Here is a 27,267-nt window from a genome sequence, read left to right as displayed (position 1 = left end):
AGAGCTGTGGGAGCCCTAACCACAACAACATATTTCCAGCTGTAATATTAAACACATTAATGTTTAATATTAATATTTTAATATAATAAATGATTACTGATTAAATATTAATTAGTGATAACATTTTAAAATATTTGAACTGGAGTTACAAGTATTGTTACATATTAGTATTTGCAACTAAGTACTTCTTATTAAAACCTTTTGTTTGTTGTGGTTCAGTATAATACAGCTGCTGTTTATGCAAAGGTTTTTTTCCTGTAAGATGTCCTGTAACTTTTTTGGGGTGGGGAGGGAGGAGGTGTAAAAAAAAAAAAAAAAAAAAAAAAAAAAAATCATCTGTCTCTGATAATTCATTTGAAGCCAGCTCATTCTGTCCATTAGTGATTTTCTCCCTCTTTCAAAAGATAACAAGACTCATTGAAAAGATGTCCAATTTACAGTCTCAAAGATTTCTGACACCTTATTTCATCACAGCTGAGGATGCAGTAGACAAATGAGTAATGATGCATGCGGGCTAGGATCATCTATTTGATACGTTTCTAACCGATTACACAGCACACAGAGACCTCATTTCCTGGAAAGGTCAGACAAATTACAAACCCAAAGAAAACAATTCTTGTTCTGCAGGTCTCCACTGCACTCTGATTTGAGTCAAAAATTTTTAATAAAAATAAGAACAACTTGTATTATGATTGTTAGTTACCATGCAACACACTGTTTAAGATTTGAGGACTTATCTGAAACTATTTAGAAATGTAAGCTACTTTGTCAACATGATCAACTGGTATTAGAAAGCTTTGTCACTAGCTTTATTTTAACTTCCAACAACTGTAGGTAACAGGTTTTTGCTTCTTACAGATATTAATGAAAATATACAATTACACACCTTTTTTCTAGTCTTTTGAAGTAATTTTCCCCAATGGAGTTTAAATGCAGGATGTCACATTATTTATTCTCCCCCTCAGTGTATCTTTTTGCATGACTTCTGAAATACTAATTAGTAATGCCATTTTTAAAGAGGAAAATTAAAGTAGTACTAAAAATATATGATGAACTTACGTGTGAAAACCACAGGCAGTAGGGGCAGTCATCTTAACGCAGGTATGCATAACTGCAACTGAGAACTCAATTTAGTCCTTAGTCCTTTTATGAACTTTTTTTGTGGCTTTATGTCAAGTAACTACCATCTTTTTGTACTTGTTACTGGTCTGCTTCTTATACTTAGCCTGAATGGGTTTAGGGGAGAGAGCAGGTTCTTTTAAAATCTCTGCATAACAGCTGATAAAGCTGCAAGTGTTACTACACTACATCATAAAGTTACATTTACTGAAGAGGAGGGTTAATTCCATCCAGCATGGAATTGAGATATGTAATGGTTTAGTATTAATGCAGATTTAAACATCAAGACTAACAAGACTCTCACTTTGTCACTAAAACTCAACTCACAAAATTATGTTAAACCTAAGCCTTGCTTCTGGCGTATGAACTACAGTATACTGTTAAAAAGCCAACAACAAAAAGGGACCCAAATTGTACAACTATTCAGCATATAATAGCATAATGCAGGCGAAAGTCAGAACTGAGACCTTACAACATTTTCTGTTAGTGATCTCATTATATACATATAAAAGAAGAGCTACAGCAAGAATTTTAACAAGAATGCCACAGGTTCAACTCATGGTATTCTTTTTGAGCACGCAAAAGAACCTGAAGAGCACCCCATATTAAGCTCAAAATGGAGCTCCACTCTTTCATGGAAAAACATGCCCTTTGAGAACCATCTGTGAACAGGACATGGTAGACACTCTGAGTACATTCTCAAGGTATCTTTATCGACATTATAGAAATCAAAATTCTAAAGCAAATAAAAAGAAATCAAATATTAAGATAGAAGGTCGCTGTTATTCTGCTGTATTTCACACAGTTTGCCAACCTCCATCTCATAACTCTGAACTTTTAATTGTTCTCAGCCTTCTCCTTTTGAGTCTCTGAATAAAAATGCAGCTATAAATGCATGTACAAGCATCCACTTAGGCTTGAGTTTTTTCTACCCTTTGTCCTTATTTTTTATGTCACTTATATTTTGTGCCTTTTTGCACAGTAAGCAGCCCAGAACGAGAACCCTGTTCCCCCATATTCCAACAAGCACCATTCCCATTTTGAGAACTAGCCAAATGGCTAAGGCACCAACAGTACTATGAAGCCTTTTTGTAAGGTTTTGCAGCTGCAGAGCTCAAATTCTGTAAAAAACAAAGGCAACTCAAAAAAAAACCAACCCAAACCCAAACAACAACAAAATCACTGCATCATCATCCCCACTTGACAGATGATGCAGTTACAATATACCAAGCTCACTCAACTGGTCATGGGTATAGTTAGAAAATATATCCATCTCCCTTAAGTCTCTTTCAAAACAATGAATGCTTTTTCAGAGGAAAAAAACACCCACGATAAATAATTTCCACTACTCCAAACTGAACATGACTTACTTCATTGATGCTCTGAAAATGTTTCACAGCTGCAACGAAAGTTACTCATGTTGTGTACATTTTATTTTCCTCTCCTTGGAAAAACTGCATTCAAAGAGGTCCATACAGAGAGTGAGAACTAAAATATTTAATTAGCTAATATGATGTCATCTGCATAATTTTACTAGCAAAAATGTTTAATATATACAAAAGTGTGTCATGAAAATCAAAAGGTTAGAAAACTTACATAGATTTGCAGACAAAAATTGTAAAAGCATCTAAGTGACTTTAAAACCTAAAACACTAAAACATAAAGGCCACTAAAGCTAAAGTCATTTGGATAACTAACTAGTAACCCCAATTATTAAACATATCCAAAGTGATGCAATGATCCATGCATCCTCTGTGTGTGATTCCACTGTGCCAAGCTATAAGCATTATATACAAAGAAATACGTTAGTAAGCCTGAGACTGAAAAACAACTTCTTGGGATTCAGGAAAATGTCAGAATGAGAGTTACGTAAGTAACGCTGCATTTGGCATCGTCTTATAAATCATAAACCTTTAACTCTCTCCTCTCCTAAATCCCTGCCTTACAACAGCTAACATGATGGGTCTCATATTAATAAGCAACTTTACTTTGCTTTTGTTTCCTTACTACTCATATTGTAGCCCCATGTCTGTGTTATAGTCATTACGTATCCACAAAAGAATTACTAACTGCTCAAGGGCATTTCTACAGCACTCAACTCTATGGTATCAAACTTCTCCACAATCATCCATTTTCCCTATCAATCCATGAAATTTTTAAACAATGGGAAGTTAGAAGAGGAAAAACAGAAAATAAGCTTTAGCTACAGGTTATTCAGAGTTTAGATTCTTATGGTATTTTTTACTTTCCTAAACTTTTGCTGTAGCTACAAGTAACACACCATTTTGCAAGTCATACTGAAGGATATGAAGTCAAGCACTCCAAAATCTGTGGGAGGTGGGTGTGTGTGGAATTTCCAAGTAGTTATGAAATGCATCCTTCAAGTAATCTGATTTTGGAAGTGGGCAGATAGAGCACAGCGTTCAGTAGCCTTAACTACAACATTCACCCTTTTTCTGGGCTCACATCATTCACCAAGTGCCTTCTAACTTCTGCAATACACAGAGAGAAGAGGTCCCTCTTTACTACATTAACTCTGACTTACTTCAAGTTGGCCCATCTTGTACAAAAAAACAAGGCATGAAATCTATGTTGTTCTTAAGTTTTCTTTAGAAGAAAAATGGGAAATGATAAAAAAAGGACTAAGTGGGAAGAACAATGATCACAACATACTAAATAAGGTTTTATAAATAATGAGATTACGTCTGAGTACTATTAAATTTTGAAGAGCGAAAGGTGTTCTCAAAGAACAGCAACTTGACAGAAGCAGGAGTGAAACTCATGCAATGAATTGTGATAAATTAAAAAAATTACTAATTTCTCTCAAAGCACGCATTAATTACTTTGCTAATAGTAAGAAGATATATTTATCTGTATCTTTCTCAGAGCATTTCACCTACTTCTGATGAATTCAAAAGCTGACAGAATATTAGAACTCATGTACCCATAGCACTAGAACTGCAACTACATATTTTTTCTTTTTATTTACAGAAACTACACTTTTTTTTTAAAGCAAAGAGCATAATCTTTTCTCATTGAAGGAAACCAACAAAGTGTTATTTTCATAATCTGATATTATAAATAAGCATTAGCATGAATGAAAAAAAATCACGTGAAATCTCTCTTACAAACTTGGGTGCGAGGATGTGCAAGGTGGGCAGGAGCAGCTGACAGGAACATATGAAAGCAGAGGACAGATTCGGTAATAACAGCAGTCCTAACTTAACTTTTCCTTATAGTTTGTGCATTTCTCATTTTGTCATGCATTCTCTCATTCATTTATGTAGGACTTCGGAATTGTATTACTACAATTCAGATCACAATGTAGACTGAACCCTGAATGGGCCTCTGCACACTATCACAATATAAGATCTTTAACTGTTAGATGAATTAACAAACATCTTCATCTAAAGTGACTTTGCAATACAAAAGAATCATACCTAGAAGAGAGGTCTCCTTTGCAAATGCTGCAGCAATAGCTGGGTCCAGCGCTGGCTGTCCATCACCAGATGGAAGATCAGGACGAGTGTAATCCCTGCTTTTATCGTTGTTGTACTTGACATTCAAATTCACCAATTTGGAAAAATCAATCCGTAGGGTACAGCAAGCATTATAAATATTTTGACCATCTAAGGCCTGGAAAAGGGAGTCAATTTATTTAAAAAATACACAATAAAGGTTGGTTGCACAATTATTTTTTTTTAAAACAAGGTCAGTGTATAGGTATTTATCCTTCTTAGACTAGCTTAAAACCAATTAAGACTAAAACGCATTAACCTCTCTTAACATGATTCCAGGAAGGTTGATGTTTACTTCTCTTACCTAGGTGCATAAACAGTGACTAAGTGCAATAGACATTTTAATGGAAACTTGAAAGTTAGTCTGTTAAACATAATTAATTTTTATTCCATGGTACAGCTTTAATTCAGACCTAATGCCAAATAAATTTCTCAAAGAAAAAAAAATTAATCACACAAATACTCTTATATGCAGACAGTTGACCTGAGGAAGAAAAAAAAAATAAATCTAGACTTAAATACCATGGTAGACAGCTATCAGTTAAAGCAGAATATTTACATTGTTCCATCATGTTTTTCTTCCCCCCTTAAAGGTAATCAGTGCCAAAATTGAAAGAAAAGCAACTTTATCTGCTAACCTAATGTTACTAACACTTCTTTAAAAAAAATCCTATTTTCACTATTAATTGGTACTTCCGAAAGGATGCCTATTAATACTGAAATTTCACATGAACTCTTCACATACCACCACTTAGAACTCTATGAAAACACTCTCTAAAAAAGGCTAATTATACACGTTTAGTCCATTATTTATCAGGCAAATTGATAAACTTGGATCTTACTCTGTTTACATTTGGGGCATACCCTCCTCTCACTTGAAGCGCTAACAGCTAAATATGAGAGATTTAAAAAGATGGAAACTTTAGTAACTAAGTTGGTTTATATTCTTAAGAAATGCTAGGAAGTGAAGATACAGCTCATCTTAAAAATTAACCCATTCAATCAAGTCATAATGTTAAATCTAAAACTACTACACACAGTGAAAATAAAAAACCCCACACTGTCAAATACAATAATCAGATCTTTTGTTTCTCTTGATGAATGCTGGACTGCAATGTACCCCTTCTGGACCTGAGCTAGCTCTTGCACAGCTAGCTTGGTTACATCTGCAATGCACTTTTTAACACGTTCAAATTCTGGCAGGACTTACTATTTTGAGCCAAGCACTGCACAAACCTAGTGTGCCTGCTTGGTATGGAAGCAACATAACTGTTTTCATACAGTGATGCATCTGGAAACTGAACATCCTGCAGACATCCCTCTACTAGGTCTGGGTCAGCAAGGCTGTCCCTTCCTACAAAATGTATTCACAGCTGACATCTCCAGGGCTTATGAAATCACTTAAAAGAACTACCACCATTAGCAGCCAATATATCTACAAGAATAAGTCAGTATTCTTAGAACTTCTAAAGGGAAAATAAAATAGATTTTTTTAAAAAGTATAGAAACCTCACATCTAGACATGTTCAGCAATTAAAGAGAAACTTCCGTGCTTGAAACTCAGCTTAAACAATGCTCCTTACAATACTGGCAAAGCAAAACCTACTGTCCCAATTCACAGAATACAAACTGAGGATTAATTTCTTTGTTACTGTGTCCCCATTATGGAATACAGGATTTGCGATACACAGTGGCAAAGCAGAATCTAAGACTCCTAATGCTAGTATTTGGGAAAAGAATCTCACTTGAACATTACATGTTAAAAAGTACACACTGAGAATCAGTCACCACTTAGAAGACTTCTTACCTTCTAAAATCCACTAAGATATGGATTAAAGGTAGGTAGGTATAGTTTACACAGCCAGAGCTTGCTTACTGTCAAAGACAATGCCATTGCCATCAAGGAAATACCCCCTCATATAATGAAGAAAACTAGGTATGAATGAGACCAAAAGGCAATATCCTTTAGCTTGTCCGAGTCACAAAGTGCTAAGTCTTTAAACGCAATCAAGATTCATATTATACCTCTGTGTGGAGTCTGCAGACACACTGATTTACAGCTGGCAGAGAGCTGTTGATTAAATCTTTTAGTCTTAAAAAGTAGCAAAACAAAACCATACCTGTGTTTGTACTTTCCAGAGTAGTCAGTGTTTAAATGGAGCCCCGTAAGTGACTAAAACTTATACTGAAACAGCAAAACCTCCTCTTTTTGACAAATTCAAAGTGACCAAAAGTACATACAAAAGAATACTGCACAAGAGCAATCCCTTGTAGTTGAGACTCAGACTGAAAGAACATCCAGAACCGGAAAGGAAGGAGACGCACTTTTTAATGAGTACTTTACGCTCTGGGAAAGGCTCCTCACAACAGAAAAAAAAAAAAAACAAAAACAAAATGCCTTACCCCACCCACCTCAACCAGCAACATCATACACCTCCAACAACAATCCAAGAAAGATTACCAGCAACTAGGGTTTTTTCAAGGTTAACTGTTCACATGTAAAGTCACAACTGTAAATGCATGTGTCCTGAGCTCCTTCCCATATGGCGATAAAAGAATGTGCAACAAACCCTCAAACCCTGTTCCTCTCAAACAGACATCCTGAAAAAAATCAGAAGACAGTAGCTAAACCATTAGTGAATGCACATACAGACATAATCTCAAAGAACTCTAGTTACTGCTAATAAACTTCTCTTGCTTTAAGCATTTATCTATACATACATTCACATGTGACAATACCAAACCACACACATTCCAAACCAAGATGATCAAGTAACATGGGACCCTTCTACAAAATATGAGTAGTGCTATTTATCTTGCCTGGGCCAGTGAAACTATTACTTAAGCCTCACCAATGGAAGCAGCAAAACTTACGTCATCATGCAATACTAAGAGTGTAATGATACCGAATCAGTTCCAGGCCTCTGCCTTTCCTCCCTCCACCCCGTTACTGAAAAGTACCATCCTCTTGGACTTTGCCAGAGAGGAAAATTATACTGATGAGTGGCTCACCTCCTGCCAAGAGCCTGTCAGCAGACAGATTCCTGGAAAAACACACTGTGGTATTTAGGAGCACACAAAGACAGCTAGTAAGAACATGCAGAAGACCAACAGAAAACTGTGGCAAAGAACAAACAAAAATCCCTGTTTCAATTCAGACTGACACATAACCCAAGGAGAGAGGTACATGACTAAACTGACACAATGACCTCAACTTGAGTGTACTCCTGTGCATGACCTCAACACCACAGTGCAAATACTTATCATGGGTACAGGTTTCTCTATGGCCACTTAGATTGGTTTTGGGAGGGGGAAAAAACCATTGCCAACAAAACAAACACACACACACCTATAAAGAACAATAACTGCTAATCACTAAGTACGCTGCATGGTTCTAAATCAGCTACAGCAGTTAAGAAAGGGACTGAACCAAAAATAATGAAAATCACAATTCTCAATACTAGTGAAAGTTCCAAAATAGTGGAGGTGGGTGGAAAGAAAGTAGTATTTCTAGACTACTACAGTAGAAACATTCAAAATATTTAGAAAGGGTGTTAACAACTGGGGTTATATTCACAAAGAATCCAAAATCTGCTCGTGTCTCAAGGCAGCATTTTTCACTGAAGGCATGAATAAGCAAGCAAGGACTAACAACACAGAAAATAGCAGAAATCATAAGGATCCAGAACAGAGAGCTATGACTATCACAGACAGTAAAAATGACCATACAGGGAATATCAATGAAATGGAGGTCTGCACCACAAAACACAAAACTCTCCCCATTTCTTAAAAATAATGTCAAACCACCCTCTCTTTTTGTTCATAGCAGCCAGGAGGATGAGGAGATGAAAACGGCTGACTGGGAAAAGATGCCACAGATTAAGAGGTGAGACAAGAGACTGTTCCAATGAAAAACAAAACAAACAACAACAACCAAACAAACAAAAAAACAGAAAAAGGGGACCAAAAAAAGTTCAATAAACAGTACTTTCTCCTGCTGCTGATGTAATCAACAACACGCAAGCTTTTCTACAAAAAGACAGTAAGAATTTCAATGTAGTAAACATGGATTTATGACACTATGATCTCTCATTTCCCAATGTGATTGTGGATGTTGAGAGAAGTGGTAACAGCAGCAAAGGCAATCTCAGATGGCAAAAGTACTCTAGAAAATGTTGTAATATCCTGAGTGACCAATGCATCTCTCTGATGCAGCTTCACGCAGATAAGAGTCAGATCTACTGGCAGGCTCCAAAGCCAAGGAAGAACATGCCCACAATCATTTCTTCTCTCAGGCTTTCCTCACCCGAATGAGGGGCTTTGTGATGCAATGCTCTTCTTACTTTCAGGGTTCAAGATACCTGAACATCCTTGTGAAAGAAAAGTCCCTTGAAGAGTGCTAAACTCACAGGTACTATGCTTTAATGAACTTCTCCTAAGGCCTATATAGACCGTGAATCTGTGGAATGAAACCTCCCTACAGAGGACAGTCAAGGTAACCCTCTAAAAATCAGTAAGAGATATGCCACTTACAATATTCTTTAGCTAATTCACATACAGTACCTAGAAGGCAGACAAGAAAACAGTTTGGGATGCAGAAAATTATTTGACATTTTGCTACTCTCATTTCCCAGTTCAGAAAAAGAGCCCAGAGATATATACCTAGCAGATATTTCTGGAGACACATGGCTTTAAGCCACAACAAATAGTGTATATGCCCCTCTCTTTGTCAAGCACTGTAGGCACTTAAGATGATGATCCAAGACAGGAAATAGATCTCTTGCAGGATGAGGACAGCTTGAAAGCATTTACCAAGGTCCAATAAAGAAAAATCAAGTTAGAGTGGTGAGAAAAAGTGGCAGAGAGGAACAACACAACAAAACCACTGTCTACTCTCCAATCTCAAAGAAAAAAAAAAAAAAAAAAAGGAGAAATTTCATCCTTACTCTATTTCTAAAGCACACAAATCAGGAGAAACTACAAACAAGATCTTTAGAAGAGCTTAACAGTTTAAGGAATTACAAAAATCAAGTAATCCTTACAAAATATACTCCAGCTCAAATAAGTACCCCAAATTAACTGAAGGTCATATGGTAAACACCTCTTGGGAGGGATGTGTCCCAAGTGCATCCTACAGATATGCATTTGAATTAAATAAATTTCTATTTGAGTCAAATGTCTTGGACACAAGAAGTTTCTGTGGCTAAAAAGTATATGTAAAACACATTCCATTTTCCAAAACGAAGATCTTATTTTATTACATGCAGCTCCTTGACTGAAGGAAAAGTTGCATACCTTATTCTTTTCTACAAAATTGGAAAATCCAGGACACAAACCCTGTTGCTGCACTTCCTGAGCTTTCTGATACAATGTACACAATCCAGCATGCTTCTGTCTACATGAACACTACTTACCATTTCTGAGCACAAGTTGTGATCTTTAGGATTAAAGAGGCCTGAAAGTCCTCAATGCAATAATTATGGGTAATTGCCCTGAAGCTAAATATCTTATCTGGAGATCTCCTTGTTTTCCATTATAGCAACAAGTACCTGAAGTTCCCATTACAGATTTTAGGGCAATATAGCCCCTTTATAGCCCCTTTTGCAGACTGCTACCGGTGCAGAGCCACCCTGAAGCTGTCACTCAAAACAACTCAAAAGAAGACATCTGGAATGTAGAGTCAAACCTCTAAAGTATCTCTGTAGAGGTACTCTGAATCACCTGTGGGCCAAGTAAGGACCAACCGGCCAACTATAATAGAAACTCTCAATCAGACCTGTAATATTTTTAATCCATGTTGGGTCAAGATGACTGTCATGCACTACAGTTAATCCTCTACAGATGAGGCAATAATAACTGTCAATATCCAAGATTTGGCAGGAGTACTTCTGGTGTATTTACACAAATATAACACTTGGGATTAGTCAGCTGTTCAGACAGAAACACTGGCACTCTAATCTTTCTATAGTATACCAGATTACCAGTATTCAAATATTTAAATTTGCAACTTACACTGAGGGCACTGATCATTTACTATGATAATGAGCTATTTTTGATGCTTAGAATATCTCCTCATGCATACAGATATCTCCAGGACATCACCTTCTGTTTCATTAGGAGAAGCACAGTGCAATGTGCTCTAATGTTGCAGATTCTCAGTACTTTCTCTAACCCACAGCCAGACTGCTGCATTGCACAGAATCTCAAGTTTGTCATCTTTACCTTTACTTGCCGGTATAACGAACTATAATGATCTAATCTGAGGGTGGAGATGAATGTGAATCAGTGTAGCCATAATCTGCTTTTACAGGAAATGAGTTTCTCACAAAGCAAGCGGAGCAGTAATGCAATTTTTCACTACTTGTTCATTCAAATAGCAAAAGTGGTCCCATAGGGCTAGAGGCTTCACATTGTGCGTTCTTGTCAGTGTCACTATTTTCTCAGAACCTTCAAATGAATAGCATCTCTCCTCGGTACTTACATCACTTGAGCTTTTCAAATTGCTCTTTAACTTCCTTAATAAGTCTTCAATTTCTATTAAGGCCACATTCTGATTTCCTGTGAAGAGTGCCAGTGGAAAATTATATTTCCCCATTATCTTCTATAGTTAACAACTGACGGAAAACATTGAAAACTTCTTCGTTCTTTTACCATGCTTTTAATTTTGAACCTCATGCAACTTAAGTGTAGCCTCCACATCTTCTTGCTTTCGCTGTACTTCCTGATGTATTTAAAGTGGAGGGTTTTTTCCCTTATCATCCGACTGTTTCTTTCCCTTACGTATTTTTGTTTTGGTGGCACTTCATGTTTTACCACAGTAGCTCAACCGTAAGAGCTGTACTTATTTTACTCTATTTAGCTTGGGAGGGTAATGGCAAAATCAAACCTTCCTTCAAATTTAGCATTCTTCAATACTTGCAGTTGGTATTATTCTTAGCGTTTTGTCTATTTATGTATATATTGGTTAAAATATGGAATTATAAACCTAAGACTGTTTCAGTTTGTCACTAAAATAGGCTCCAAAATCACTCTGACAATTACTGTACATGCAGGAGTCACTGTTATTCAATGAAGTTTAGTCATTCACACATGAGCTACCACTAGTGAACAGCTACCCTTATCAAAACATGCAACTGGAGAATCAAATACATGCTTTTTTTTTTAAATTACAACCAGAGTTCCACGAGCTAGTATCAGTTTGTCAAAAGTCAACAACAGCAAGAGATTCTTAGGTTCTTTTCATACTTTTACATACCTCATTTTTTGTTATTTTGTCACTTCTTTATAATATATTCCTAGAATTACACTGATAATTTTCAAATCACTACAGTCCATTTCACAGACGTCATCTTTCCATTAAATCTTCTGATAACATATGTAAGACTCAAAAAACGAAGTCAAAAGATTTATCACTTGATGTCATACTTTGCTTCAACAATGAACTTTAAAGGTAGCATTAAACATTGTGCAAACACACTGGCATCCAATTGTTTATGAAGTATTTCAAACATGAATATAAATGAGTATAGTTAATTTCTGCTGCAACTGTAGGTTAAAGATCTAGTTTCTGTATTACTATTTTAAACCTACTTAAAATCTGAAAGGCATATCCCATCCAAGCAAATTTTTACACGTTACAGTGACCTATCTGCATCTCCCTCTACTCTGAGACACAATCCAATATTTGATACTATTCATCTCTGAAAAAGATATCTCAAATTGTACTCCAAATCTACAAGTATTTCCAGACTGCTTTTCAGGAGGCTATTAAAATAGATCACCATAAATCAAGTTGCAAATCATCTTTTCTCTGGCTAACTTTATTTTTCTCAATAGCGTGAAAACTTAACACTCTACTTTTTGCAAACGTTTCTTATTTTTGTGATTTCCTGTCTTGAGCATCTCACAGTTTTTTAATCAATACCTAGTATTTAATTCGGTGATGAGAATAAAAATGACCATCCTCCACTCTTTATGAAGGTCTCTTATTTCAGTACAGCAGTCATTCTTTACAACACCAAACCAAACCTATTTTTTCCTTCCTCTACTAAGAGATATTCATTGCCAACTTAGTCTGAGGTGCAAGCTTTTCACTTTTTCCTGAAGTTCTCAGCTGTTCTGTCATCTATGGCCAACAAGCACTTTCTGTGCTGCCAAGCAACACTTAACCAGCACATCGATTTTAATCAGCCTTCCAGAAACCCAGACTGCATGTGAAGGTTTGAAAATATAAATTAATTACATTTATCTCTTGAAAAAACTAATTTAAAAAAAATAAAATCTAGCCTTCCCCTTTGGTTCAACCTTCCTATTGCCACAGATGTGAACATATCCCAGTCAATTAATTCAAAACATCTGGTCTGATGACATGCTGTCAATCTTTGTCATAATTAATCCATAGGCTCTCTCCTGCTATAATGAATAAAACCAGTTAATTGTTCTTGCCTCTCCTACCCAGGACAGGAGAGTTTCCAACAAAATAAAAGTAGGATTCTGCTCACATCTGTCACTGCTGCAAAGCTTCTTCACAGTCTGGTCCTTTAGGTAAGACTGCACTCTCTCTTATAGACATTTATGGTTATAACAAAGTCTAGATTTTTTTCTTAAGATACTACAATTAAGTACTTTTACAAACCTATATCAAATTGACAAATCACATCTTTGTTTTGATGCTTAGAAAGCATCTACTAACAATAATCCAATGGTCTTACTAAATTTGCTGCTTACAGTGAATTAATTATGCATCAACATTACATCCTACATTTTTACTTCTGGTTGACATTTTCACTATTGCAGTCTTGCGTATTATTTAATCTCTGTGCAGTCTTATTAAAATATTTGCTCACAATTGTAGATGTATACAATTCTTTAGACAGTGTCCTTAAACATAGTATCTTTAAACACTGATTTTATGCAATTTAACAACATTACATAATAACTCCCAGTTATTTTTTAATCTCAAAAAATTCAAACAAGTGGTGGAGGAGTATGACACATTATTAACATTTTAGAAATGGTTAGAGTACAGGAAGGTCTCCAGCCTTAAAAAAGAGCTGTACTTACTAGTTTTGCTTGCTGTGCGTTTACTGGATCACCATACTGCAGTAAAGCTTGAAACTGATTATTCTTTGTGAATGTGATTATCTTCAATACAGCACCAAACTTAGAGAATATCTGCCAAAAATATAGTAAAGTTTTACACATGAGCTCCTCCCAATCATACCTCAAGATAAAATGAAATTTGGCTTACCTGATGAAGAACATCCAGGGTTACCGGATAGTACATATTGTCAATAATTATTCTAAGTACCGGACTCTGAGCTGGAGTCACAGCACTCTCACTAACAGTGGTCCCACTAATGGGAGCATTTGTTGCCTGCACAGCCGTCACTGCCTGAAGAACAGCTTGTGCCCGCTTTAAAAAAAAAAAAAAAAAAGTTTTTTAATATTTCAAGATAGCTAGAAATTAATTAGCAGTATTAATATAATTGACTTTAGAAACATAAAATAGTCCACTTATTTAAAACTCAGAACTATAGACATAACAAAACGTTAAGTGCAATGCAGTCTGACTCTGAGAGAAGACAATAAAAATGAACACATCAATTAATCCTTATGTCACAGTAAGGAGGAGCTTCAAAGGCATTATCAATCTTCCTAGTAGCAAGCTTATTGTTCTACTAGTAAGGATAAAGAATGTGAGGATTTTGTAGGTTTCAAAACTCTTTACATACTTTTTTCTTTTCCTTTAGTCAAAAAAAACCACACACACAAAAAATCAACCAACAAAAAAACCCCAAATACCCAAGCCTACAGAAACCAGAAGTCTTTATCCTGTTTTTCAAGATAGTATATTATAGTTAACATTTCACTGCTATGTGAATTATGCAGAAGGCTCTGATAGGAAGGATAATGCTAAACACTTCTACACTTCTTAGCTTTAACACAATGAAATAATATACAAGACTGACAAGTGTCAGAACGTAGTATCCACAGAGGGGTGTAAACAAACTGGTGTCTGTTATCCATCCTCTTTCACAAGAACAAAATCCTCTCCATGTGGGGGGACTTTTTTGGTTTTTAAACACAAGCAGGGTTTTAGAAATTCAAAGGTAACCACATGATGACATCACAAGAACACATATCTATGTAACTACTTTCACTGCCAAAACAGAATCAGAAAGATTAGATGTCTTTTTCTGAGAAAAAGTGCAGAAAAAAGGAGTTCCATTTAATACTTTCATTACAGTAGCCTTATGAAGCAAAACAATACAAAACAGACAAGTGAGCATGCCAGGTAAAAATAATAACCACCATACTAACGCATACTGCATATTTTAAAGGTATTAGAGCTACTACACAATTTCATGTCTCAACTTACATGATACTCCTCATACTGAAACGAATCAATGAGTAAAGAATGTGGGGGGAAAAAAAAGACCTGGTGAACACTAGTTGGGAAAACAAAATTTACCTCTATATTTAACATTAATTACTGTAACTCTGTAAATATATCTTTTGATAACAACAAGGGGTTTTTTTCCTAACATATGAAATACACAACTTTCAAGCTGGCCACATATTTGGTTGAGTTGCATAATTACTTCCTACTCCTTCTGTAAGCACAGAAGCACACAGCAATTAAAACTCACTCCCTAAAGTGACAGAAAAAGTTTAGATTGTATTACTTGAAGAACCAAAACTTGTGAAGTCAATTTTATCATGTGACCCTTGTTAGCACTATCCAGCTATGCTTATACATCATATTCCATTCCACTAAAGTTAACATGAATACATGAAGCAACACAGGACTTAACACTGGCAAATAAGGATAAAATCTGTAAAATTATTATGACAGTATTTTGTCGAGCAAGTTCAAAATAACATTTAGTTTCATATATAAATAGCCACTTTTGAAGACATGAGTAGTATGTAAAGCTTTTTTCTTATTTTTGCAAAATTGAAATTAATTTTCAAAGATCAGCTACATCATTCAGAAAGTATAACATTTATAAGTGCTGCAATGTCTGTGCGGAGACTAAACCATACATTTATGACAGGCTGATGATTAAAGAGAATGACAGTTACAGAGGTCATTCTATTCTCAATTCTTCTGAGTCTAGATACTTTATGAAACAAGGTAAGAGATGTTTGTTTAAAATCTGAGTTTAAATGCTCCTCTCAGTCTTTTGATGTCTCACAGGAAAAAGATTTTCATAGAATTATAAAACCAAGATGAAAACTTAGATGGCCCCTTTTGAATGTTTATTCAGAGCCAACTCATTCTGAGAACATAACTAAAAATAATCTTGGAAGCTACTATTATTGAGAAATTCAGAATAGCATAGCTTAATGGAACTTTTCCTACTTTCATTATTTCTAAAGGCCTGGCTGTTTAAAGAACCCCTTGGTTAAATACATTTTTTGCTATCTTCTTTATAACTAAGATACTTGCACCTTTCTCCAATTTTTTACCCTATCTTTCCAGTTACATGTACTAGCATCCTGACTTCCTCACAACTTCCTGCTTGAATATTCAGAAAAAGACAATGTCAAAATTAATTTGGCTGAATGAGAAAGCTTTCAAACACAGATTAAAAATTTAAGTTTTCAGTATCAAAGGGAAAAAAAAAAAAGGGCAGACTACAGGCAATATGTGCACCACCTTCATTTTTCTTTATGAAAAAAAGAACATCTAACCATCCCATGTTTTATAGAATGCCTCATACTAGTTAGAGAATACTTACTGCCAAGAACTCATTTAAATTATTTCGTTCTACATTAAAGAAATAGAGGCCTGAAAGACTGGGACTATGTTAAACTTGGGTATGAATGCACATGGTGGCATAAAAGCTGCTGAAAAGTCAGCACACCCTGTATGTTGAAAAGGTGGATGTGTGAAGTACAAAAACAGAATCACCACAGAAGCCAGAGGACAATGTAAGAGAAAGCTTAGGGGAGTATGTCTGCTCACTGTATGTGCAGAAGAATTCATCCTCTACTCTCTTTTTTCAAAAGTAAATTAAGGTATTTATTTTTCTTTATAACTGACATTTTTGGGGATGGGGGGGGAATTGCAAATTTTAGGAAGTACCTTTAGCAGACCTCAAAAGATTCTAAGGAACTGGAATGTTTAGAAAGAGCAACAGGAAAATCAACACTAAGCTTGATCTGAACCAAGATGTCTTTCAAGAGACCATCCTGAAACTGTTTTTAAAAGTAACAGATATAATTTTAGTATTTCCATACCTTACTTAAGACAGGACACAAGCAACAGAAACTACAACTTGGTACTTACACTGCCTTTTGTAACATCAAAAAGAAAATGTAAGAAAGTAAAATAATCATCTGACTTGTGGTAAACTGATATCTCATTTCTCCCCCTATAATTTGTATGAAATGATCACCACATTACTTTTGCTAATTTTCCTGTTCTACTAAAACCGGACGTATCTATAGTAATTGTGAAATAGGTTCTGCAGAGGCAAGAGCAAAACTATTTTTTTTTATTATGAAGTATATTTGTCTCTACAGTGATCATTAAGGCATTCTTCTCCAGGAACAGCAGACCACGTAAACTGAGATTACCAGTGCTACCAGAATGATCATTCAAAGCACTGAAACGCAGGCACTGGCATTAGTCATTATCACTAGGGAAATTCAAATTGCATTAGAATCTCAGGTGTCAGAATAAGAAAGTTACTTTGTTAATCCTACAGTCTCTAAACTAAGATGAAAACTTATTTTGTGAAAAAAAAATCGAAGTTAAAAGACACTTCAGAATCTTTTTACATTAAGGAAATACGAAGAAAATCCATCGTAATGGAAAGATCACACAGAAAGCAAATCCCATTCAATGTCACAAAATGGAATGATCATAGGTAAGACTACAGTAGAGTTAAAATATTGACAAAACCAAATGATTTAAACATATGCCACATAAGCCAAGAACACATGCCATGCCTCATTTTGTACTGTCTGCATTTGTAATACGACATAACAGGAAATATACCTGGTTAAGCGTGTTATCAGTCTTTAGTTCTTTATGATTGGAATACTGGATATAGATAGGTTGGTTACGAAGATGAGGTGTCACAGCAGAGTAGTAATTAACCATAGTGATAGCTGCTTCTTCTGTAGCAAGTTCCAAAAATGCCTGTAATGAAACAGTTCATTTTCACTATTTATAAAGTAGATAATCTTCGTATTAGCAGCATATTAAAAAAAAAAAAAAAACAACCACAAAACACTTAAAGGATTTGATGACACATTTTAACAAATATCAGTCTTCAGAACGATGTCATTCTCTACATACCAATTTTATTTGCTAAGCTACTTAGACCTCCAAAAATTCATGTGTGAAGATGCAGGACTAAATATTTATCTTAAAGATAACTTTCTGCTTTATGTAGCTGCCAAACATTCCCTGTTCCCCCCACTCCCCCAATTTACTAAAAGACAGCATACCTTCATAAAAAAAAAAGTAAAGGAATAAAGGAGGTTTTATTTTTTTTTAATACTTACTTTTACATGGCTTATTTCAATAGCATTTTAACAGCATATTTTGAAATTGGACAGTAAGCATACTACAAAAATCAAAATCAGCAAATTACCTGATTTTTCCCTTTCAGCATCAGGATGTTGGTTACCTTACCAAAAGGTAAACCTAAAGCAATAACTTCTGTTTCTGTCACTTCCCCAGGCAATTTCCTGATATGAAGAACACGAGAAGGAGCCCCATCCATTTTATCATCACCTTTGAATTTCTTGTTGTCATTACCATTGGCTGAAAGACATATTCAGACTCTATTTGAAAAGTTTACTGATATTAGTGCTCTATTAAAAAAATGCCTTTAATTATAATTATGAGATAATTTTTAAGTAAGCTATCTATTAGTTTGATCTAAATCAAATTCAACATTTCAGAACAAATTCTGCAGAGACGAATGTTACATAGTTTCATGAAAGGTGGACTGTTCAAGACCAACTCAATAGCCCTTTGTGATAACTCGTTTTCTAAACAAGACAAAAAACACAGCAAATCCTTTTATCTCACTTTCAGTGAAGTATCTCATATAATACCATGTATTAATTATGACTCAGACAAGCTTGCATAAGAGCTCTAAAGTATGTAAAAAAAACAGGTTACCCAGAATTTTTTTGAAAGGAGAAAAATGGTAGTGAACTAGCAGAACTCCTAAAAGAAAGTTTTAATGATTGTTTGCACTAAGAAACCAGACACAAAAAGTAGAAAAGTATCAAAGAAAGAGAGGAAGCATTATTAATGCTGAGAAGGATCACACTGGAGAAAGGGGATGACCCAGAGGACTGACATCACAGAAGTCTGATGAAATCCATAACCTCAAAATTTAAGGACCAGGTCCAGAAATGTCCATTATGAACTACAAGCTCACCCACAGAAAAGGAAAAACCAAGTAATAAATATGATGCAGCCAACATGGATAGGAGGAAGGAGAAAAAAAAAAAAAAAAAGCACCAGACAAGATTTTCCTAGCAGAAAAAGGGAAGCATGAACATCATTGTACAAAGCACCAGGAAGATGCTATTTGAAATATTGTCTAGAATTCTTGAACAGAATTCCAGCAAAATTTCAGTTCAAGTTATTTTTCTTGAACATATGCAATGAAGAGCAAGCCAACTGGATGGAAGAAGTCTTGCTTTGGAAAGAAGGTGAGTAAAGAAATATCTACTGTGGTTAAAAGGTAATACAACTACTGCCTACAAATATATCAGTGGAGTAAACATGAGAGAGTCAAGAGCTAAAGAACAACACTGTCATAAGATATATGCGTATTAATGATTAATCAATGCAGAAAATCAGAATGCATTTAGATATGAGAGAAGCAAGTGTTAAGATTTCCTTTTTTCTACTTCTGGCTATAAAATGTACAGATCAGTGTGTGGCTTTTCAACCTCTGATTTCATGTTAGAAGAGTAGTTCAATAGCTATCTGTATTTCAAAAAAGCACACAAATTGTGACTAGAGGAAAAATATTTGTAATTATTAGGGTTCAAATTCATGTGTTGAGAGCTTATACCAAAGAGGATTAAAAAAAAATTATGAACAAGACTACTTTTATTTACTCACTATAAAAGTAGAAACAATAAATTGAGGCAAGGGACGATAAATAAGAAGTATTTATATATATGTTAAATCCTCCAAAAGCCCCATCTTTGTAAGAAAGTTGACAGCTGTGATTTCCAGAGGAAAGAGAATAAAGAAGTCCTCAATTATCACTCAGCTGTAACTACAGAATCTAATTCTGAATTTGTGCCAAGAAAGTCATTTACACCTCATCTGATTCCTTACTAACAGTAATGCATTAATTTATGACTAACTTGAGCACAGAAAGTTTTGCTAAGGGTATACCTAAATCAGAATCATGAATTCAAGTTCCTAACTCAGTCTGCCTAAACCAAACCAACTTATTCAAGATTAAAAACACAGAATGAAACAGACCCCTATTTTTACAAGTTAAGAACATCCACACTGCAGATCTGGATTTGAAACATCAAACCAGGTATGACATTTAAGTACCTTTTCAATGCTATCAGGAAAACTGGCAAACTCGGGGGTCTCTGACCAAACCAGTGAACACACTTTTTACTTTTCCAAGAATAATGTCATTCTCCACACTTCCATTAAAGGAACTGATGGAAAAAGGATAAATCTATACAGCAGAACTGTTTCCATCACTCCCTTCTATCTTCTTCTAACAGCTAAAATTCTTCAATCTAAATTGAAGGAATTCACCTTCCACTTCAGCTGTCTAGATTTGGATTTAGCTAAATTTAAAATTCAAGATACTCTCTTAGTTAAAAATAGTATGCCTTAGAGTCAGATCATCCCTTAACTCCCCCCCCCCCCCCAAAATTCCAGGACTGAGCTTTTTAAAAATTACTTACACTGCAGAACACTTTCTAAGTCTCACCTACTATAGCAGACAAAATAATAAAAAACTAATGTCATTGGAACTGGTAAAAATTCAGCTAGGAGTATCTTGAACTAATATTGCTAGAAGGGGTCAAATCCATGTAATAGTATGTATTTTATTTTGGTCTGCTGCACAGAAGGACAAATTTTGATGGAACACAGAAGAGCAAAATCTAAAAATACACACTGAACTAGGACCTGAAGTCCATCCTTAGTCTACACAAGACTAACCTGTATCATTCTAGCAAGACTGGGCTTCCAGTTAGCTGGATTTCACGTGTTCAAATTGCACAATACAGCACTTCAAAGCAACAGACAACCAAAGTTTATGAAAAAATACTTTTATTTTTAATCGAAAGCTTATTATACAACAGTCTTTCCTAGTTCTCAATTTATATCTCTACAAAGAACTAAAAGAAAACATTGTAAAGTGTGACTTACAAGTTTCAAAAACTAACTATGAAATATTAACAAGAAATTAAAAAGTGAAAATAAAGTTTTTAAACTAAAAAATTTTCTGAAACTCATAAGAAACCTCTGGTTTTATTACATCACCATAAAACGGTATATCATGACTGCTAAGATTAGTACTTACACAACTGTTTTGTCTGTTGTATGACTATCAACATATAATTTCAACATATTAACTTTTACACACCATAATGTCCAAGAATTTTTTTTTCTTTTTTAACTAAAGCTTGTATTTGGGTTAGGCTTTAGGTAATCCCACTGTTACTAGGAAAAGTACCACTGTCACATATAATCACATATATGTATTTGCAAAGAAATGTTCCTCTAATAATTGTTGTATTACCTGAATTGCTTTCCCATCTGTTAGCATTACTAATATTTGCATTTTACAGTTTTTCACCTTTTGCTGTAGTACAAGTTTAAAATATTTTGTTGTAATATATATTTTTTTTTCCTGAGAAGTTAACAGCTTTAACTCATGTATGTGTCTTACACAATTTTTTAAAACTGTCTTAAACTCAACATCTATTAAGCTATTCTTTAAACTTTTTTTACTTATTGTAAAACAGATATATAGGCAAGTGCCTGTGCTAAAATGTTTAAGTGAAAAAGTAGATACATAAATATATTAAAATAATATACACAAAAAGATACAGAGTTATGCACTAAACATACAGCAATCAGCAAAATGGGGGGCAGGGGTGACAGGATGGGGGGACTGGCAACAAGTATTCTCAATGTTACGTAAATGCCCAAAAAAGTTTTCAGCAGTAGGGCAAGCAACCATGACAAAACCTGTTTATTACTTAATGGTAGAAGCATACCTTTCACAATGAAAGCTGAACTGGTAACATTCACAAAAATATGAAGTTCTCCTTAAAGTAAACTAATTTACCCATAAACATTTAACACTGAATTTTAAGATGATGGAAGAAATTTACACATCAGTTATTAATGCTTTTCTTGAAAGCCAAGAGAACATGTACTATTTCTACTTCCAATTATCCAGCCAGCATCGCCTAATGCTAATTTCAGTAAGGGCTGTAATAAAGTGTGTGTGTCTCATACTAAATATATATGAACATACAGAAGTGAATTTTTCAAAAAATTTGCGGAACAAATGAAATTTAGCTTTTAGAACAATTACTAAGAGTTTTTGGCACTGTATGAAACCTTGCTTCCAAACTTTAGTCTCTTATTTGCCATTATAAACGGTGCTTCTCAGCTGGAGACACATCATTAAACTACATTTGGGAACAGAAAAACACGATGTTTAAAACATGGGAACACAACTTGTTCAGAGCCACTGAAAGGTGAATTCAACTACTGTTAAAACAACAACTTCATTCTCTAACAAACTGTATCAGCATATTCAGTGTCCATAAAGGTTAAAAGGTAAGTCAAGAAGAGCAAGGTACTAGAAGAGTAACACTGTCTTGCAGTAGAAATGGAGTCTATGGAGATCAACAAGCAATCCAGAAGATCCTTCCCTATACAGCAGGAGAAAGACAAAGCTGCAGAAAACTGGGGGGGAAAGAGGATGGAGGGGGGAGGAACCTCACAAGCCAACTAGTAACTACTGCTGAGGAACTGCTATTAAACTGTAAGCTTATTGGCAAGTAGTTATTACATCAGGTAGTTTGGCCTTCACCAGACTTGAAAAGCCTGATCCAACTCAAACTTCTTGCCGCTAAAGCTTTAACAAATATAAAGATGCACTGAAGAGCATAATGCTACAATATCTATGTTGGGGCAAAACAAAAAAAATCACCATGAGAATAGCATGACTAAAACACAGTATTAGTATTAGTTCATTTACTTATCAAGTTACAGCCTTAAACATATAGTTTAAAAATAATTTTAAAAATCCCCCAAACCAGAAATCTAACCTTGAATGTTTGTTATATTCAATTCAGACTACCAAAAAAAAAAAAAAAAAAAAAAATTCGTTCTGTAACAGCCATTGCACTGATGTAAGCCCTCTTTGGCTCTCCACCAAGAAGAAAAATCCAGTTTCCATATGACATCAGTTGTCTATTTGTAAACAAAATCTCATCCCTACAAATGGCATTCAAAGCATTATTCTCCCATCTAAATAGGATAGTGTAGTCTAAACATAACTGATACATAAGCTACATCCCGTTGCACAGATTTCCTTCAACTTCGCATAAATCAAGTTGTTGAAATTGAATGCTTAAGAGTTGACAAAGCCTATAAATGGCCATTATCTAAACAACCTGGGTCCCTGTCATTTTAGTTAGGAACTCCTATTTTAAACACATAAATACAAATCTATATATAGAAGCAAGAGAATGAAGAGCAATGTATGCAATACATCCTGTAAGTCCCTGGCATTCAGTTGTTCAAATTCTGAAGGCTCAATGCTCCCAAGTAGTTTTTGCAGAAAAAAATTATCTTAAAGTTCAGCATAACTCTAGCAAACAGTGAGTAACTAACTTCTTGCTGATAAGTATTTTTGAAAGCACATTTTAGTAAGATTTCATCCTCAAGTTATTTTTTTTTTTTTTCTTTAATTTTAAGAAATACACAAATATGACCTAAAGTGTTCTAAGGCCAAAAATACATAATTTACCTTGAAAAATATAAGAAGCCTTTATTTTAGATGTGTAATTTCCCTTTACAATAGCTTTCTTGCATATTCCACAATCTCCCAACATAAAAACGTAACTGTGGCTATGGGCAAAGATTACAATAAAAAGTTGTTTTCACCTATAATTTCCTGGAAACAAGGGGAAATGTTAAAAATTCATCACAAGATGCTGATTATAAATCCCTGTGTATCTGCAGTAGTGAAATAATTGATAAACATCCTTTCTGTAGGAGTCAATCTCTGTTTCACCACTGTCAGTATACACCAACAGCCAAATACAGGGCAGGGCAGGAGGGTAGGGGGGAAGGAAAGCCTAAGTATTTACTTGAAACATTTATTTAATCCTCCAATACAATCAGTTTATACATTAAAGACAAGAAGTTTCTAACAGTATTATGCATTGCTGTTGCTAACATAGAAAAAAAGTACCTCTTGTTTTACATAGCTAAATATATGAAATTTAATGTTATCAGCAAGAAGAACATAGGACACATCCATTCAGACAGGAAATACCAGACCAAGAGAAAGGCAATGGAATTATGAAGATACCTAGTTTACCACTGTGGATTATGACCAGACAGAAAGATTAAGTATTGCAGTAGCTACTGAACACAATCATCTCCATTAAAAAAACAAAAAAAAACCCACACCAAAAAACCCCAGCAAAAATATCTGCAAACAACTACAAATCAGGAGGGCATAGCAGAAACAGTTGTGGTTTCATTTCTGAGCTTCTTTCCTTAAAGATATATATATACACCTTGCCTGATGACACAGATAGAATGCAGTAAGGAGACCTTTGGTCTGATCCAGTGACACTTTTCCACAAGTGTCAACAGGTTCCCAAAACAAAAACAGGACCTTTGTTTTAGTACAGGCATCTTCAAAAGTTCCAAGTTAAAGGCAAGATCTGCAATTAAAAAGGTTTGAGAGGAAGAACAAAAAAGGAGATACTAAAAAATAAGATAAAAACATGAAGAATGTAAAGTTTTCTGAAGTCTCCATTTGTTAACTGTAAAATTAAAGGTTATATATAATTATGCTTATTTGTTTGGTGGGGTTTTTTGTTGTTGTTTTGGGGCCTGGTGGTGGGAGTATGTTCTGCAAGACTTTGTACTTCAAAGTACTTTATACCCCATTATCCTTGCCTCACCAGGGCACTACTACATTGTGGAAGTCTTACCACTTGAACTAAAGCATTAACCAATAGTAGTAAGTGGATTTTTACCATGGACCTGGGCCATGTGCAAAGGAAAATCTTGACCAACCAATAATAAAACTCTCATACTATAAAGACTATTACCCATCAGGAATTTGAGCTAAGTAAGTAAACATGGTCATGCAATTAAAAAAAAAATAATTGCACGGCTTTTAACTGGCACATCTGCACATAGGCTGCACCTGTTTCAAAGTCCACGGAACACTAAGTTTTCTAAGCAACTATGCTAAGACCACCCACAATATGGTATAGTGGCTGTTCAATGTTGCACAGTCTAAGTAAGACTAATGCATTTCCCTTTGGCCCTTTAAAGTAAGTAAAAAATACTACAGCTAGACTGAAATGCAGCTGAAGTGGAACAAAAAGAATTACCATGGCATAGTGATGCAGACAGAAATTAACTAAATTATTAATAGTCACGTTTTCTTTCTCCCATCCTGAGGTCTTTTGAGGGGTTTGGCATTTTGGTGGGGTTTTTTTTACAGTTTCTTAACTTACAAAAAGATGTATTGTTCAGGCATGGAAAGCGTTAAAATTTAGCTCATCCACATGCATATGCCCATGTATATCTGTAGAAAAATGTAAATTATAGTTTATCGTTAAATTATTATACTTTCCAATCACATGTACCGTACTTCTTCAAATCTTTCCAATTACTATTAATTGAAATCAATTTGCAAACTTCAGATGTAAATCACCTACGTTTAGGCATCATTAATGTTAACTAATAACCAATTTTACTTAATGTGCCATCAAAACTAGCACATCCATGTTTATTCCCCCCGTTAAACATAGCACTTGAAGTATTATTAGCGTCTATGCCTCTGTGCTAAGTATTCTGTTAATACAATAAATACCAAAGTCACTGTAACATTACCTGCTAATGAAGTAAAAACAAGATCAAGATTAGTAGTATCATTTAAAGCTCCACCAGTCTGGTGAACTCAGTTGTAAAATTATTTTTGAACTGTTTTTACTGATTGAACTTAAACACACAAATGTGAACAATGAAACTGGTGGCAGCTATAATAAAAAAACCTGCCAATTCTTCCACTTCAATCCCTTGTCTTTGACAAGCCAATTCTCATGAAACTTTCATCAACATCTTCCACCTTTTATCTACATCCCTTAATTTTACTTTTTTTTTGTGTGTGGATTTCAGCAATACAGTTGGCACAAGCAGCTTCATACACATAACTGTTCCTAAAACTTCCATTAAAGCAGTCCTCCATCTGAAAAGAAAAAAACCTCCTCACAAGAAGTTCAGCATAAAAGTAACCCATCACAGAGGAAACACCTTTTCTAGTCTTAAAAAGACTTTTTTCTTAGATTTAAAAGCTGTAGAAGAAGCAACTGCCATTATGTATTTACTGAACATACAGCACTGAGAGGTAAAAAAAGTTATTTATGTACAATCATTTACAATATGCATAACAAATGCCTTTAAAAACATCCAGAGTCAAAAATAGTCTTAATGTATCCTGGCTTCATCTCTGGTTTCTCTGAATCCTGCTACCAAACCGTATTTTAGTTTACCTAACCTGTCATTCTAGTCATTGTCTGCTGTGCACCACACAAAAAAAAAAAAATTCATAGATCTTTAAGAGAAGGATATGCTCTCCAAAGAGACTGGAACCAAGCAAGATTATGATAGAAAATAATAAGAGATCTGACACTACTTTCAGAAAAGCTGAAGGAAGTTCAAGCAGTTCAGTAGTAGTAGATCTGTGGTTCTGACAATACAACTTCAACATATCAATGTCAGCTGCTGCTAAAAAGCTCTGAAACTTAAAACATCTGACATCAGAAAGAGAACTTCTTGGAAAAGCTTAGTTATTTGCTGTAACCTTACAAGCCGTCCTCCCTTGCAACATATTCTGATCTAGTAGATAGGATTCTTCCTTCATGTTTACAGCATGATGTTCTGCCATACTGCTCAAACTAATTCAGAAAAAAAAATACTTCTTGTACCAATGTAACTGCTTAACAGAAATGAAATTCCACAACAATAAGGACAGTAATCAAATTATGTCCAAAATAGTAGATACAAGAGTTCAGAATTAAGCAGCAAAAGAACTCACATGGAAGTCATCCTCAATTATCCAAGTCTACACTCCTTTTAAGGCTGTTCTTTTACAGAAGACACACAAATGACTTAAGACAGTAACTTGACTTCTAATAAATGTTAACGTAACGTACTGTCAATCTCCTTTCATCTATACAGTCTTGAAGATGGATACCGATGACAAAGCTGTTTAAAAAATGCTCAAGGATAAGGCCTTGTGTTTTGAGCAATGTCTTTTGGACAATAGTCCAACATGCTAGCACTTTCCTTAATCCTGTATTGTTTCTCAAATTACCAGTGGTTCAAATA

The 27,267-nt window shown here is 34.9% G+C and overlaps 1 protein-coding gene across 10 annotated transcripts in view; it reads right to left on the bottom strand.

Annotated features, from left to right (window-relative positions):
• The window catches only part of PTBP2 (polypyrimidine tract binding protein 2), a 52,960-nt gene that overhangs the window by 7,525 nt on the left and 18,168 nt on the right, over positions 1 to 27,267 (bottom strand). For 4 of the 10 annotated variants that reach the window (XM_074906625.1, XM_074906619.1, XM_074906621.1 and 1 more), the window contains 6 exons: positions 18,251 to 18,423; positions 17,650 to 17,793; positions 15,019 to 15,033; positions 13,888 to 14,052; positions 13,701 to 13,811; positions 4,560 to 4,755 (listed from right to left, as the gene is read on the bottom strand). In XM_074906625.1, the coding sequence (XP_074762726.1) occupies positions 4,560 to 4,755; positions 13,701 to 13,811; positions 13,888 to 14,052; positions 15,019 to 15,033; positions 17,650 to 17,793; positions 18,251 to 18,423 (804 nt within the window). Of the gene's footprint in view, positions 1 to 4,559; positions 4,756 to 13,700; positions 13,812 to 13,887; positions 14,053 to 15,018; positions 15,034 to 17,649; positions 17,794 to 18,250; positions 18,425 to 27,267 lie in introns of those variants that run through there. The other 6 variants (XM_074906626.1, XM_074906622.1, XM_074906623.1 and 3 more) reach the window with 2 other exon arrangements.

The sequence above is a fragment of the Athene noctua genome, chromosome 5 (assembly GCF_965140245.1).
Source record: "Athene noctua chromosome 5, bAthNoc1.hap1.1, whole genome shotgun sequence".
NCBI classification, from domain to species: domain Eukaryota; kingdom Metazoa; phylum Chordata; class Aves; order Strigiformes; family Strigidae; genus Athene; species Athene noctua.
The sequence above is the reverse complement of the archived record's forward strand: the minus strand, read 5'-3'. Positions and strand labels throughout refer to the sequence as shown.